Source organism: Apis dorsata, unplaced genomic scaffold (assembly GCF_000469605.1).
Source record: "Apis dorsata unplaced genomic scaffold, Apis dorsata 1.3 scaffold_502, whole genome shotgun sequence".
NCBI lineage: Eukaryota > Metazoa > Arthropoda > Insecta > Hymenoptera > Apidae > Apis > Apis dorsata.
The window spans coordinates 432,073-450,112 of NW_006263732.1; the positions used below are offsets into that span (position 1 = coordinate 432,073).

The following is an 18,040-nucleotide window of genomic DNA, read 5'->3' on the forward strand; positions in this document are numbered from 1 at the left end:
GCACCACCACCCCTCTCCCTTACCGCCGCCAAGGAACTCTGGATTTTCTGGTATGGCGAGGAACCTGATCTCTCTGGTCTCGTGTCACCGGAACTCATCGCGTGCGGTGAGTAATGAAGCTCCTGTGTATTATATACTCTCCTATGGATCACTTCGATTCTCAATAGACACAGGGATTGGATGTTTATCTTTCCTTCGGATAGATTTTATGTATATAAATAATTAATAATAAAACAAGATATTAATAAATCTTAAAAACAATATTTTTTTCACAATAATATTAGCTAAAATTGAGAATATAATTTAATATTTTACTCTTTAATGATTCAATATTAAATGGCATAACCAAATTTCTATTTTAAATATTCTTCGTTAGATTGTATATCTTCTGATATATAATGAAGAACTGCAATTTCAAGAATTTTCTGGAATTATTGCAATATATTGTGGTAAAATATATTCGTGTGATCAAATAATGTGATAAAAAATTTCGTCAATATGGTATGAATAACTAATATGGATTAAATCGGATTTATTCGTAACAAAAACATAGATATTTCTATTTTCTTTATTAAATTTTCTTTATTAAAGCAGATTGAAATCTATAATTAAAAATTCTAATAAAAAATAAATTTATACAACAAAAGTATGTCTAAATGACTATATAATTCTATATCCATCTAATTTTTAATCAGATTGTGTTAAAAGATATAACATTGATATGATTTCATAACAGTAAAACATAAAAAGAAAGAATTTTCAAATCAAAATAAAATATCAATAAAAAAAAAATAGAAAACATTTATTTTTAATAGATAAAATTTTATTATTTTAAGATTTAATAAAAAAGTATTGTTTAAAAATAATGAATATTCATCATGAAACAAAGAAAAAATATCTTTACTTATTCTATTTCTAATTAATATTAATCTCAAGAATATTAATATGTGTTTTTTTTATATATGTATTCATATGTATTCTTTATATATGTATTTATTTTTAAATTATTCTAAGATTCAATATTAAAGATTCAATTCAAAAAATGAAAAAATATAAATATATTTGTTACGGAAAATAAAATAGTGATTAAATAGTTTTATGAAAAACAATTGTACTTCAAAAATAGTACATCGCAAATTGTAGTGGACATTATTGTAGGAAATCCCGTATGCTTTTGTTTCGAAGAAAGAAGGTGTGCAAAGCGAGCGAAGCGGTAATGTTGGCTAGACCGTGTTTCTCTGCATAGGGTCGCTGAACCATGTACTTGTCTGCAACTCAGTGCGATGCAACGCAAGGTTCCATTATTGTATATCGCAAGAAGTACACCAATTGCGGAACGAACTGATAAACCGTTAGTCTTGGATGAATCCAATCTTTGAATATCATGGACCAAAAAAATTCAGAAAACATATATGTTGTATTAAAGATTTGAATGAATCATTGATAAACATAGATAGAAAAAAATATATTCTCAATAATTAAAAAATATCTTCTTAACAAAAATCTTCTTAAAAAAATATGAGAAAGTAAAATTTGAAAAAAGCTTGTTTTAAAAATTAACAATAAAATTATTTCATTTAATTAATTAGTTAAGAATAATTATAATTTTATTGATTAATATTGAATATAATGTAAAATATATACAATTCTTAAAATTAGAATAATTTTTATAACTATTTTTTTTATTTATATTAATTTTATTCTTTACAATTTTAAACAATATTTTAAATTTGTAAAGATTTTAAGATGAAGATTACTTTATAAAAATTATATTTCAAGATGATACGTAATTTATATTATTATTATTATAATTTTAATTCGTTTTAGAAAGTGAAAGAGAATATACCTTCATAATCACATTTGCAGAATTGATGTTCATAAAGCGTAAAGTTCATTACTATTTCACAAGTAAAGTAAAAATATGTTAAAACGCGAAACATTAGATTTATCATATAAAAATAAAAATACAAGTATAAAAAGGGAACAATTTGATTTTAGTTTATCAACATAAAATTCTAAAATTTTATTTTCTTGGTCAACTCTCTTTTGTCTTCCATGAATTGCCCAGTGTCGACGTGACTCGCTGTAATTTTATACACGAATTGCATTACTTTCACAGTGGAATCAGTCGTTTCTTTCCGCCAGTAAGAATTGTAGATCATAGAGGAAAGTAGATCACAGAAAAATAACAAAACGTATTTGTTTCTAAAACAAAATTTCGCTATCTACGAAAAAAAAAAATTGTGATGAATTATATATTTAATTTAACTTTTTTAAGAATCTTAATTATATATAAATACGTAATTATTATAAGAAATTGCATATAAAAATATTTAATAATATTTTTTAATTGTTATATAAGATATTCAACAATCGATATATATCAATTGTATTAAAATTATAAATCTTTAAATATTATATAAAATAATAAGAATTATTACATTATAATAAATAAAATTAATTGTTTTATAATATAAACATTTATTATTATTGCAGAAAGTGAGCAAGGTTCTTGGGAAAGCGGATTATCATACGAGTGCCGGTCACTTCTTTTCAAAGCTTTGCATAACTTGATTGAACGGTGCTTATTATCTCGTGATTTTGTTCGTCTAGGAAAGTGGTTTGTACAACCTTATGATGGATTCGAAAAACACCGTTGCAGTAGGTATGTTCTTATATTATTATTAGTAATATTTTTTATTATATTAAAATGAATAATTTGCTACTATTATGAAATAATTAAATATTAACTTCCTTATAAAATTTAATTTAAATAATTTTATTATTTATTATTACAGTAGTCACTTGTCATTCTCATTTGCATTCTTTGTGCATGGAGAAAGCACTGTATGTGCAAGTGTGGATGTTAGGCAGCATCCTGCTGTGCGACATCTCACAAGGACTTGCTTACAACGTACCCAAACTTCCCAATCTGGTGTTAAAGGTATATATAATAAATTACTCAACTCAATATAATTAATATATAATTAGTATAAATTATATTTTGTATATAATTAATATAAATTATGATTAGATATATATAATTATTTGATGTATTTACTAATTCTATTACAGTGATTCTAGCTCCTTATGGACTAGCAGGCACATTAATTGGTCCAGTGGGACGTATAGATAGTCAACTTCTTGAAGAATGGAAACACTTTTATCCAATCAATAGCAGTAACATAGAAGCAGGACTTCCACCTCTAGTAGAAGTACTTGTTGGTGGTGTCCGTATGCGTTATCCTTCTTGTTATGTCCTGGTCACAGATATGGATGATAGTCCACCTGATACTCCTCTTTCTCCACCAAGTAGTCCTGCTAGTTGTGAACATCCTCTCTTGAGTCAGCAGGAATTACAAGCAGCTACAGAATTACCAGAACGTGTATGGGCAGAATGTACTTTGAGCTCACCAATTTCTGCTTCCAAGACAGAATCTTCCACAGAACTTGGAACCTGGACCTTTATTGATCCAACACAAAAGTCTTCCTGTATCTGTTCAAAGTAAGTAATTTTCATGATTTTTTATTTTATGAATTTAAATTTTACTGCATTGTAAAATTACTATATTTCATAATTTTATTTGTAATTTAAGAAATTAAAAATTTTTAAAAATTTCATTCAAAAAATGTTTATCTCAAAAATTTTATTAAATAGTATTAAAATTTAATCGTTTTGTGTTATATCGATACAATATAATTAAAAATTACAATGCGGTAATAGTAATTATAATAATAATAACTTTTATTCAATTTGTAATATTATATAAAAGTATATGTAAAGAATGCATTTATAAAATTATTGTTAGATTTTTGACTATTATTTTCTTTGCATATTTATTACATGTAGCAATAAACATATACTTCTTTTGACTGCATTCTATGTTTATCTGATAATATTTAAAATATATAATGTTCGTAATGTTGTTATTGATTCTGTCTGCATGTTTTAGCACAATTTATAAAATGTAGATTATTTAAAATATTACAATATAGATAATAATTTTTTTAATGGCTGCTGCAATATATGCATGTAAATTTAGTTCTTGAGAATGGCTAAAATGCAATTATTTCTTTAAATTAGTATTCTTTATGACAACAAAACTATCCTATATTAAAAAATTTAATAAAGAATATTATAAATTTTTTATTTTTTTTAAATTATAAAGTCTATGTTATAATAAAACTGAATAATAATAAATAGAAATCAAAATATTAAATATTAAAATAAAAAATTATAAAGACTATAAAATAATAAATTTGAGCCTAAAAATACTATCATTGCTAAGATTTTATTTATTTTTTTCGTATTTTAAATAAGTAATTAAAAGTCTCATAATTTTAAAGTAAAAAATATGCATATTTTTAAAAAATTCTAAAAAAAAAATATTATATATATTATTACATCAGATGTAGGTTTGAAAAATTGTAAAAATAATTAAAATTGATATTAAGTTACAGTAATACTTTGCATTTTGACTACAGGTTGGAATTAAAACTGGATAACTTGTAAGGAGAGTTTGTATCAGGAATGAATAAGGGATAAAGTGAGACAGTATTATTTATGTTTTAGTTAAATAGGTCCATTAAAAGATTTATTTAATAGTTTTGTTCACAAAGATGACTAAGAAATGACTAAGAAATGACAATGATAGCAATGGTCAATTTGGAGAACAAAATACCAATCAGAATGCAAGACATTACTGTATTTATTTTTGCTCCATATATTGCTGTCCAATAAATAATACAAACAGAAATATAAAAAACAAGATATTAAATACATCGGTTGCAGGTCTGCCACCCCCGGGGGTTGGAAGAGCCTGGCCTCCTCTCAGGTTCAGAGGGATAAAGGTGGACGGAGGGTCGTACCGTTTCATCGACGCTCTACCACCCAGTGGGATGCTTGTCCCTCTGTCCCTGCTAATGCCCCCAGGTGGGTAATTTCTGCCCCGATATCAATGAGAAAATCATTTTTTTTTTTTTTTCATATCTTAATTAATCACCGCAATAATGCAAATATCGTTTGATCGTTATAATACCATAACGTCATTTTTTAATTCACATTGCTTATGAAAGCTCCGCTACTTATTTAATCAGGAGTAACTAAACCTAATTGCACGAATAATGCATTAATCAATATTATTATATAATGTTTTCATTTTGTATGTGGGAAGTCTCATTTCTGAAAAAATTATAAATATTAATTGTGATAAAGTGTAAACAAGAAAAATCATTTATTATAATTATATATTATAATAAATAACATACAACATATTATATAGTACAAATCTTATTTTTAATATTATTAAAGAAAAATAATATACACATTTTGTATATATACATTTAATATATATTTTATATATACTTTAAATGAAAGCTATATATGTTTATAAATATTATAGTAAGTATATTCATGCAAAATTGGTAAATCAATATATATTGTATATGATGTTATAATATAAATAGCACTGAGGTATATTATAAAATTAAAAAGCTTACATAAATATATTTCTCTTGAATAAAATTAATTTTTTTATTTATTTCATATATTATTATACAATTAATTTTCACTTTTAATATTGCATAAAATATTACAATAATTTAATAGAGAAAAATACATATTCTTATAAAATATTATTTAAATATTTATGTTTTGTTTTTCTTTTTCTTTCTTTTTGAAATTTTGCTTTTTTTATTTCGGGTAATTATTGTTAAAGGATGCTTTGCATGTATGTTGTTGTTAAAGAATGCTTTGCAGTATTGTTCACAACTTCAGCATGATTTTTGTATTTATTATATTTCTCTTGCTATATTTATTATATTAATATTGTAATTGAATTTATAACTTTATTTTTGATTACATTTAAAAATATATTTGTACTCTTAACAATTTTTAATAGACAAATATATTAAATTTATTTTTTTACAATAATTTTTAATGGAATGATTATAATTTCATTATAAAATTCATATAAATATTTATTTTAAAAAATCATCATTTTTTATTTCGCATGAATCAGTTTTTGTCAATATTATTTATAAATCATTAAATCTAAAATATTAAATATATTATTAATCTCTATATAACATTTATTTTTTAAAAGAATCTTAATTTATGATTATATTCCTTAATTGGAATAGGTCTGTATTGAACAGAACAGAAGCGCCAAGTACACCACCAGGCGGACCTCCTTCTTATTCAAGAGGACCACCAACAGGAGGAGATTGTTTACCAGTTCCATCTGTTGGCTCACCAGGATCTCCTGCACCTTCACCTCTTCCAACTCCACATTCCGAGCCAGCATCGATTCCACCAGCAGAACCGACAATGCCTACACTCAGTCCTCAACCACCACCAAGTCATGCAAACACTGCCCCACCGCTAACTCCTTCTCAAGGCCCTAAATCAACTTCCTCTGCATGCAATAATCAAGTACATAGTCCAGCTCCTGGACCAACATTAAAACGACCAGTCCTAGTTTCTAGAGAATGTGAGGAGATTTATTTAGAAAATGAACAGTCGTTACGTTGTCTCTATGATTATTCAATACAAGAAGCATGGCTCAATCATCCTGTAAAACGTTTTAAGGAATCTAATAACAGTCCAGTTAATGTGCGAAATAACACATTATATCCACCAATGAATTCTCAAATTCCTCAATCTCAAACACCCAAAATAGAAATTAAACAAGAACCAAATGTCAATGTTGTAAGTGATTTTTTCCAGTTATGTAATATTATTATACTATAAATTATAAATTAATCTATTAATGCTCAATAGGGAGATTGTATTGGAAGAAGAACAGATCCGTATGAGTTTGATGCAGCAGGTGAAGAAAACGGTACAAGCGTTGATGGACTTCGACGGCAAAGAGATGATCCTTCTAAACCAGGATCCTTATTTACTAGCGAAGGTCTTCAAGCGTCTTACAAAGATTTAGACCAAATTTTTGATAATTCTGATCCAGATACTTCCAGTGACGAAACTGTAAGTTTTGATTTTTCTTTTTTTACTTTTTATTATTTAATAATTTTTATAATTAAAATAAATTACTTAATACTTCTTGTAGAATTTGAACCAGCTTCAAGTACAAACTCCACCAGAATCAAATAGATCTGGTGGACTTCATGAAGAAACCAGAGTAGATGCCAATAACAGACATAGTAATAGAGGAGTAGGTGTGTTACGACCAGAAGAACTTTCCAAAATGTTTCCAACACCACCATCCTTAGAGCATAATCCAGTTGCTTCTCCTTGTCAGTTGAATGACTCTTTAATGGACCAGACGGAACTTTCTGTACCTCAACGACCACTTAGGCATCTGCCTGATATATATCCGAACATGGGATCTCCTCAAGAAGAGCCTATCGATGATTGGTCTTACGTGTTCAAACCTGCGCCCATCTGTAAGATGGTTGGTTCTTCCAAATATGCTCCACTTACAAATCTGCCCAGCCAATCATTACCTCCTGTTACACTGCCATCGCACTGCGTATATAGACCTTCTTGGCAGTGCAATCCTACTTCCAACAATCCAGATAAACCACTTCCACCAACTAGACCTGGTTCAGTCCAACAACAACCTTGTCCTCCAAGTCCAGCACCATTGGGAGCACCATATCGCTCAGCAACTATTTCCGGAAGACCACCACCGCCACCATATGATCAACCGAGTCCTGCCACATCTACTACTTCATCGTATCTAAACAAAAATTTGAATAGCATCGAGGCGGATACACCAGGTCCTACTCGTGCACCAGAATCGAACTCTCTCATAGTGAATATCCTTTTAGGTGACACTGTGCTTAATATCTTTCGTGATCATAATTTCGACAGTTGCAGTCTCTGCGTGTGCAATGCAGGTCCAAAAGTTGTTGGTAATATTAAAGGTGCAGATGCTGGTGTGTATCTTACACACTCATGGTCAAGCGGAGCTCTGTTTCAAGATGATGATCAGATCAGGTGTAGTTGTGGTTTTAGTGCAGTTGTAAATCGGCGATTGGCTCATCAAGCTGGTTTGTTCTATGAAGATGAAATGGAAATCACTGGTATTGCAGAAGATCCAGCGGAAAAGAAAAAAGCGTCTTTGGTTGCTGTAGCCTGTGGAGGGGGTAAACCATCAGAAGGTTTAGATGTGATACCACCTAGTGTGTTAGAATTGCTTAGAGAACAGTGCCTGATCATACAGAGTTCTGCAAGTAGTCTTTACAGAGCATCGAGAATCTACGCTACAATGAAGAGTTATCCAATGCTCACGCCTACCGTAAATATGTTGGAATTTAATGATGGAAACGAAGTTTCGCTAGCAGCTCTTGATCAGGGTAAAATTAACGGTACGCACAATGAAAGGACTAATCGTATAATTGGAGTGCATCGATGGGTGTTTCTTAGAGCAAAAGGTCCTCAATGCAGTGGTGATATTGTGCGAATGATGAGAGCTTTACAACCATTATTACAAGATGCAGTACAAAAAAAATGTACCACTCGAATGTGGGAAGCACCATATACTGTCGCAGGTCCTTTAACTTGGAGACAATTTCATCGTTTAGCTGGTCGTGGAACAGATGATCGTTGTGAACCTCAACCAATACCTGCACTAGTTGTTGGATATGATCGAGATTGGCTATCTTTGTCACCTTATGCTTTAAGTTACTGGGAAAAATTGCTATTGGAACCATATGCTGGACCGAGAGATGTTGCCTATGTAGTGGTAGCACCTGATAGCGATTGTGTTGTTAATAAAGTAAAATCATTTTTCCGTGAATTATCAACTACATATGAAGTAAGTAAATAGGTTTTTATGTAACATATTTTATTTTAGATTATAAAATTGTAATTTTTTATCAGATTTGTCGGTTAGGAAGGCATACACCTATTTCAAAAGCATTGCGTGATGGTATTCTTCGAGTTGGAAAATCGTCTGTACAAAAACAAATCAAACAACCAATAGACGATTGGTTTAAACTTTTAGGAGAGAACCAATTAGGAGAATTGTTAAGATTATATGCCCAAGTCTGTAATCATCGATTAGCTCCATATTTAACACAAGTTATTCAGGATCGAAGTTTATTAGATCCCGGAGATTCGCAATCTAATAAGCAACAACAACAACAACAACCACAAACAACTATTCCCGTTACTGATACAATGCCAGCTACGCCCGATGTAATGTCAAGTAAACCTGAATCTATTGGTATGTTTTAATATTTTTCTTGATCTTTGAATTTCATTGCACAATATATCGTATATATATTTATTGAAATATATTTTTAAAAAATGATTTTAGAGATCAAAACAAATACAAAAGTTAGTATACAAAATTATAAAGATATAAGAATCTCCATAAATATATTAACATCCTTTATATATGAATAATGCCATTAAATTTTTTTTTTTAATTGAAATATATTACTAAAGTTTAATGTATTTATTTATGAAAAAAATTATATAAAATTTGTAAATTTTTAGAAGGAGAAAATCCTAGAAGTGAAACCCCATCGTCAAACACAACAAATACTAATTCTAATACCGGTAATACAACACCAACTTCACAAACTGCCACAGTACACACTAATACCACATCGGGTCCAGATGAAGAGGAAGTTGAGCCTCCAGCTATAGTTGTTTATTTAGTAGAACCTTTCTCATTGGGAGGTCCTGAAGATCCTGATCGTCGAAGACTTGCTATTTTAGCTTTGTTACGTGCATATTCGACAGCAATTAATAGCATGCCTGAAAACATTAGATCTAATATAAATGTTCAGGTGAGATTAAATTATAATTTTTCTTATATTTAAATAATTTGATCAATTTAAAAAAAGATAAAAAACAAATAAAAATTAGATTTATATATCAAAAGATCAGTATTTAATCGAATATATATATCTTATATTTTAATATGTAAGGATGCGTTGCATATAATTGTAAATAACTAATTATAAATAATTAATTTGTAATTTATGTTTTCTTCAGATAATATCTTTGGAAAGTATAATGGAGTTAGGACGAGCTAGAGAAAGGCGTAAGATACAGGATGAGATGAGAGCTTTAGCATTAAATGTATTTCTACAAGGTCGTCGATTATTAAATCATAATTCCACAGTAAAAAGTCTCACTGGATTCGGTACTGCTGCGGCAGCAGATCTTTTTCTTAAAAGTAAAGATGTAAGATCCTATTTTCTATCTCTTGTGTTTAATTGTATCAATTTTTTAAAATAAATCAATTGTGTTGCCCGTGTGCCTATTAAAATGATAAAAATAGTAAAAGATAAACAGGCCATGACTCGATCATTTTCAGTCTTATAGTAATACTCTTGCAACTATACATCAGGAACGAAACAGAGCCCCGTACCGGTTATACTCACCAGCCTACGTCTTGGCTCCTCTACGGGCGAAAAGTGAAGCACCGGAGTCTTTTGGCATTGCTGGACCAGAAGAGTGTGCAGTTCTGTACCTCAGTTACTGCCTAAGCGAAGATCAATCTTGGCTACTTGCGGTTGCAACCGATGATCGTGGCGAAATATTCGAAACAGCTACTATCAATATTGATATACCCAATAGGAAAAGAAGAAAACGCGCCTCAGCCAGACGAATTGGATTACAAAAATTGATGGATTTTATATTGAGTGTAATGTCTCAAGGTGTAAGTAATTTATAAAACATAAAAAAATTAAATGAATTTTTTATATTTAATTCTTATTTTGTGTTCATAAAACGCTTATGATTATATAAATCGTCAATAAGTTTAATGAAAAAGTTATACAAATATTTTTAAATATATTTAAAAAGTAATAAATATATTTAATACAAAAATAAAATTTAATATTAATATTCAATTATTTTAAAATATCAAAAAAATAATCAAAATATAATTAATGATAAAAACAAAAAATAGCAATAATAAATTATTATATTTAATATTTAAATAATTATAAATATTTTATTAAAATAAATACTTCTACATTCATTCATTTAGGTACAACCTTGGAGATTAGTAGTAGGTCGTGTAGGCCGTATCGGACATGGTGAATTAAAAGGTTGGAGTTGGTTATTATCGAGAAAAGCGCTTCTTAAAGCCTCTAAACATCTTAAAGAAATATGTGGCCAATGCAGCCTTTTATATCCGTCAGCAGCACCTTGTGTGCTCAGCGCCTGTTTAGTCTCCCTTGAACCAGATTCAACTCTCAGGCTTATGGCTGATCAGTTTACACCTGATGAAAGATTTAGTCAAGCATCGGTAAACTGCCAATTGTCTACACCACAAGATGTTACATGCACTCATATTCTCGTTTTTCCTACATCTGCTACCACACAGGTAACTTTTTGTTTAAATTTTATTTCAAAATATAAATAAAACATTTAACAAAAATCATTTGAAAAATTCATTAACAAAAATCATTTGAATATTCATTAAAAGAAAATATATAAAATTACAATTTTTTTTTATTAAAAGAAAACATATTTTTTTCAAAACATTAATTATTTTATTAATTTAATAAAATAAATTAATAGAATTCTTTTATTTATATATTATTTATATATTAATTCTTTTATGAAATTCTTTACTTAAAAAAAAACTTTATTTTCAATTTATTCTTCTTTGGAAATTATATTCTATATAATTCTAAAATATATTTAATAAATAAAAATAATAAAATATATTCTGCATCTTATCTGTACATTCCTATATAAATTAATGTATTGAATATAACTATATTTAGAAAAAGTAAAATTTGTTTTTATAAATTAAAAAATAAATATATTTTTAAAAATTAATATATTTATTAAAAATTATTTTTAATAAAATTTCAATAAAATTCTCTTTTATTCAATATCTATAATTTTTAAATATCTAAGAATAATTTTTTTGCTATAGTCGTCACAGACTGCATTTCAAGAGCAGCATATTAATGGACCAGAATTAGGAGATGATGAACTATTTTCTGCACTAAATGATGATATGCCAGAAGGTATGGAAGGCATGGGAGATTTCAACGATATTTTCAATGTATGGCCAGAAGCTGGTGCTGGTGGAGGGCAAAGTCCTGGAGGTAGTCCACATCGTCCTGAGGGATCTCCAATGGGTGGAGACGGTGGTGGTTCAGGTTTAGGCAATCATGATGGACCTGGTAGTCCATTTCCATGTAGTAACACACCAAGAGTAAGTTAATATATTATTCAAATTCAAATTTTTATTCAAATTTCTAAAATTAAATATAATTTAAAAGATTCAATTCATTTCTATTTTAAAGAAAAATTATTTTAAAAAAAAACTCTTGATGTTAGTAAATATAATTATACTTACGAATATTATTGAATATTACATAATTTTTTATTTATATTATATCATATTATATTAAATTATATTATATGAATTAATTTTATTTATTATTATATTTTTATTTTATTATTATATTAAAAAATAATTTTATCATAAAAAAATTCAATAAAATAATAAGATTTTTACTAATACTTTAACTAAAATTTTAATTGAATTAAATATAACAAAATAAATGTTTTAATTATCATAATTATTATTTATATATAAAATTAAGAAAAAAAATTAATTCATATTTGATAGGTTGCAGTTGCTGAACAAGCAGAAGAAGTAGGAACGCTATTACAACAACCTCTTGCTCTTGGTTATTTGGTATCTACTGCACCAACTGGACGGATGCCACCATGGTTTTGGTCAGCTTGTCCCCATCTTGAAGGAGTTTGCCCAGTATTTTTAAAGAATGCCTTACATTTGCATAGTCCAGCAATTCAGCAGAATAGTGATGATCTGTTACAACAACAAAGTGCACTCACTGCTCATCCATTAGATTCACAGTATACCACCGATGTGCTCAGGTTAATATTATTGTTTTCATTAATTATATATTTTTTCTTTTAATTATTTAAAATTTTTATTAGAAATATTATTATGACTAGTAATTTAAATATTCTGAAAATAACTTTTAATTACATCAAAGAGAGTATTATATATTTTAAATTAAAAAATTTTACTATAGTATTTTAAAATTTTATTTAATACTTAATTTAGTAATTTACAATTTATGATATATATTTATTAAAATTTAGTTTAAAATATAATACATTCGTATATTAATAATCTATGTATTTGCTAAATTTTTGATATATATATATATATATATATATATATATATATATATATTTATTAAAATTTAGTTTAAAATATAATACATTCGTATATTAATAATCTATGTATTTGCTAAATTTTTGATAATATATTTGCTAATTATTATTACTAATATATTTCAGATATGTATTGGAGGGATATAATGCCCTATCATGGCTCGCAGTGGATGCGAATACGAAAGATCGTCTATCCTGCTTGCCAGTGCACGTACAAGCGCTCATGCAGCTCTACCATGCAGCAGCAGCTCTCGTCTGACCCACACCCTCTCCCTTCGTAGTGCAGTATGTGCACCTCTTTCATGCACTTCTTTACCATACCGTCACTTGGGGCTTTACGAGAGCAACTGGTTTCCTACGTCCGTCTTCAACTGTTTTTTAGAGACTTTGAGATTCTTCTGAATAACTGGAAGAACGATCTTTCGACCATTAGTCGAACCTCCAATGCGAAACCGACTTTTTTTTGTACTCGATTCTTTTTTAAATTAATGCGATAATACATCGTGATTGTAGCGTAAACTTGATGATTATCAATGCACAGTAATTCTTTTTAACATTTTTCTATTCGTGTAATTCGATATCCAAAAAAAAAAAAAAATAAATAGAATGTATTTTATGTTTTTCAATAATCGCGACAAACGAAAATAAGATAACACGAAATATTATGATGACCGTATATTGCCATATACCAAATGGAATCGAATGAATGGAAGGTAAAATTTTATGTGTGCGAGAGATTGATAGAACGAATGAACTTGTAAGAGAATGAAAGAGAATGAATAAAAGAAAGTGTGAAAGAGAGGAAAGAAGAGAGAACGAGTGCGCGTGTATAAATGGAAAAAAGAGAAACAAAAGAGAACGCGCCATAAGAAGTTAAACAATTGCCTCTCTGTCGGTAGATAGTTCAATTACAAATCAGAATCTCTAGAAAATTACATAACCAAAACGTTTTTAATTGTAAATTGAATTTTGTACAAAGCTTTTATTATTAATAACGACGAAGTAATATAAATAATATTACGTTGTTTTTTAATTTTATATAGATGATATAAATGAAAAAAAGAAGAACGGAAAGGGAGGCGATACTTCTTTTTTACAAATAAAATGCCTCGTACAAGCCCCTGGTGTGAGATAAGTACGACAATTATACATATATTATATTATATTATGCTCGCGCGGCACTGGGTCACTGTTATCATGTTTCCTGGACCCATTAGCGCAATTTTTCGATGCTGTTTGACAAATTTTATTCAAATTAGGTGACCTCTATATATTATACATACATTAATAGTGTAAAATATTGTTTTTAAATAATTTATGAAGTGAGAAACATCGCCGAGATATTAGATAATTGAAAATGAGCGAAAAAAGAGCAAGAATAAAAGAAAATGAAAGAAGGGCACAGAGAGGTTTGTTCCCTGAAATTTAGGAAAAAAAAATGATTTCATAAACAAATAAATGAGCGCGCAAACAAAGCGAAAAAGATATATAAGAAATAAATAAAAAGACAAGAGAAGAGAATACAGGGCGCGTCTGAATGGAAGCCGATGGTGGCTAATTGCGTCAGTCGCATAGTACAAATATGACTTGTACATAGCAATCCCTAATCCTCTCCCCCTTATAAAGTTAATTGGTTAATTTACTCACACACCACACTCACACTGTATCTATAGTATTTATTATCTGGGTAGAACATCATTATTGGGATTATTATTATTAATTATTATTATTATTATTACCATTACCATTATTATATTAATATTACGAAATACAGTTTTATGTGTATATATAATTATATACCTCATTTCACACAAAATATGTGTGAATTTTACAGCTTTGATGTTGCAAGCATAATAGAAATGGTATAATGTCTTTATTTCTGCAAAACTTATTATTAATGTAAAATTAATCATATATCATATTATTTAAAGAAATAAAAAATCTCAATATGTACAGAAAAAGAAAATATAAATTGCTGTAAATTAATGATAACAGATCAGATCATTATAGAATAACTTTCTTTTTTTTTTTTTTAAAAATGATTAATTAAAAAATTTAAAATTAAAAAAAATAATTTAAAAAATAAATAACTTATAATAAAAATTTATCAAAATATATCTTTAAATTTTATTTTCATACTTCAAGAATAATTTCGATTAAATATTTGATGAAAAAATTAAATTTTATTGTATAAATTTATACATGTACAATACAATTATTAAAATTAATTAATAAAAATTACTAAGTAATAATTTATAATTAATAATTAATAATATTCTAATATGCTTGTAACATTTATAAGAGTGCATACCTTGTTTTACTCTTACAATGAATTTATAAATTTTTCATCATTCATATATAGGTACGTATAAACATCATATATATCTATTACGGATATAAGCAAAAATGACACGAAATATATCACATATATCACAAATTTTTATTTTTCAGTGAATATGTTAATATCTAATTCGTTGGCCTGAATGGACTAGTTATACTCATTAAAATAAAAAAAAAATTAATATCATCGATTTAAATACTGAATAATTGAATCTAAAAAGGAATTTTAAATCATTTATATAAATATAAAAGAAATTTTCTTCAAAATTTTTTGAATTTTAAAATGATTAAAAAAAAATTATCTCTGAATAATTATAACAATTAATTTATACAAAAAATAATTTAAATAGAAAAAAGCTTAATTGCAAATTTTATCAATTGCAAAATTTTTATTTTTATTTTAATTATTAAATTTCAAAATATTTTTTTTTTAATTTCTATATTTGCTTAAAAATTTATAAAAAACAAAGATATTCATTATAGATTAAAATATAATAAGTATAAAGACTAGTATTCAGTCAATACAGTAATTGACTGATCTGTAGTAAGTTTCTCTATACTATGTGTGATACCATACGGTCTTAAGTGATAAATTAAGTACTCAAGAACATACATCATATTAGGTGACACATAGTGAAATGAAATCGCACTATCGGAACAACAATTGAGACCATCTTTGGTATCGTAATAAATATACTTCCAGTACCAGAAATTCTTATCCATGTGATTAGGAATTAAATGATGCTCTGGTACAAAGGGGAAAAATCTTCCACGACCATGTGGATCTCGAGTATCCATTGCTTTGACATTTACTTTTTCCAGGCACTTTCCCATTTCTACATCTTCTGCACCTCCACTGTCTGAACGACACTTTGTTTTATCAGGCAAAGCCTCTTCCACAAATTTACGCAAAGCTTCTTTACTAAGTACATATCCTGCACCACCACTCATGTATCCTTGTTTCACAAATGGCTTAAATCTACAGCCAAAATATAATGGGGAATTTGAGTCATAAGATGATAACATATATCGTAAATTTTCTATCACCACATATCTGAAAATTTAATAATTTTTAAATAATATTAATCATAAAATAAAAATACTTATATTAAAAAAAAATTTTGAATTTTAAATCTTTTTTATTAAATCTGATTTATTATTAAATATGATTTAAAAATTTGTAATTGCAATAAATTATTTACGTATCATCATCAGCTTTCATAAACCAATCAACTTTATCTTTGTACTTTTCATAAGCATATTTAAAAGCTTCTTTGGTTTTTGCCCATAAGTTATCTCTTCCTTCTTTTACTGATAAAACAACTGTAGGTAAATTTGTATCTGGAAATTTATATTTTAAAATAATAATTTAAATTATTATTTTAAAATATTATTATAATATTTTACCTTCAGCAGAACTCATAAATAAAAGAATATTGCAACGTTTTCCCCATGTTGCTTTCACATGTTGAGCTTTACTTTGGTGATTTTTTGGACCAGTCATGATCCAACACAAGACACGTACTTTTTTTGCAAGTTCTTGTGCAACTTTATCTTCATCTTTATGAAAATCCTCATCTGCACTATGAAATTTTACTTCTATTTCAGGACCAACCTATTACATTTATTAATAAAATAACAAAATTGAATATAAAGAGATTACAAATAAATAATATAAAATAATTACTTCTGATTCCAATTCTGAATAGTGATGTGGATCTCTTGCAAGCATAAAACCACCAGAAAACCAATTAAACATATATGGCACATTTCTTGTAGAAATTATTAAAAGGCACGCTGAGATAAATCCAAAAATTATACCAATAAGAAGAGTTAATATAAAATGCTTACCATTTCTAACACCTATATAAAAAATAAAATTTATTAATAAAAAGATATACAACCAATGTTAGATTTTCATTATTTAATAATGAAAATCAATCATTTTAAAATATTAATTTACCATTAACATTTAAAAACCTTCGAATCATGATATATAAAAGTAAACAACTTTAATCCAGCTAAAGGATTTAATTATGTCAAATTACTGCAACAAAATGTATTTTTTTAGCTTATTAATGATTTTTATTAATTAAAAAGCATTAATTTTTTACATATTTAAATAAAATAAAAGAAGTTATAAATAAATCGAAGTTAGGATACTATAAATTTTTAAAAATTTTTATCATATCTTTATTATAATAATATCATAATTACATCAACATACCTATAAATTTTTGTAGACATAAGTAGAAATTTAAAATTATTTTATTCATTTTTAAAATGAATTATGTTTTATCGGACATCATTCATCAATTTGAAATTCCTTATATTAATATTTTTTTTAATTTAAAACATTGCTTCTGAAAAAAATTTTTTTTTATTTCATTTATAAGAATATTATTTTAAAATATTATTATTATCATATATAATAATAATAAATAAAATATTTTATATCTTTAACTTATTTTCACAATAGGGTTCAAAAAAAATATATTTATCTTTATGTTTGCAATTAATGATTTTAGATTTATATAAAAC

The 18,040-nt window shown here is 27.1% G+C and overlaps 2 protein-coding genes across 3 annotated transcripts; one reads left to right on the plus strand and one right to left on the minus strand.

The window, feature by feature from the left end:
• Nucleotides 1–2,501: 2,501 nt before the first annotated feature.
• Nucleotides 2,502–14,930, plus strand: LOC102681430 (mediator of RNA polymerase II transcription subunit 13). The gene is made up of 14 exons (XM_006620312.2): nt 2,502–2,665; nt 2,799–2,944; nt 3,076–3,505; nt 6,142–6,709; nt 6,782–6,988; nt 7,071–8,783; nt 8,849–9,194; nt 9,470–9,765; nt 9,974–10,165; nt 10,299–10,643; nt 10,977–11,315; nt 11,877–12,161; nt 12,582–12,853; nt 13,286–14,930. The coding sequence occupies exons 3-14, from the start codon at nt 3,237–3,239 to the stop codon at nt 13,416–13,418; spliced, it is 4,965 nt and encodes a 1,654-aa protein (XP_006620375.1). The 5' UTR covers nt 2,502–2,665; nt 2,799–2,944; nt 3,076–3,236; the 3' UTR covers nt 13,419–14,930.
• A 650-nt stretch (nt 14,931–15,580) lies between these two features.
• Nucleotides 15,581–17,790, minus strand: LOC102681692 (glycoprotein-N-acetylgalactosamine 3-beta-galactosyltransferase 1). Of its 2 annotated transcripts, none has more exons than XM_006620314.2 (5): nt 17,727–17,790; nt 17,187–17,362; nt 16,907–17,114; nt 16,702–16,840; nt 15,581–16,553 (listed from the first exon to the last, which is right to left on the minus strand). In XM_006620314.2, exons 1-5 carry the CDS (start codon nt 17,773–17,775, stop codon nt 16,007–16,009), a joined length of 1,119 nt encoding a protein of 372 aa, XP_006620377.1. In that variant the 5' UTR covers nt 17,776–17,790; the 3' UTR covers nt 15,581–16,006. The 2 variants fall into 2 exon arrangements, with proteins under 2 accessions (XP_006620377.1, XP_031368565.1); XM_031512705.1 differs by lacking the exon at nt 17,727–17,790 and adding an exon at nt 17,463–17,505.
• Nucleotides 17,791–18,040: the final 250 nt, after the last annotated feature.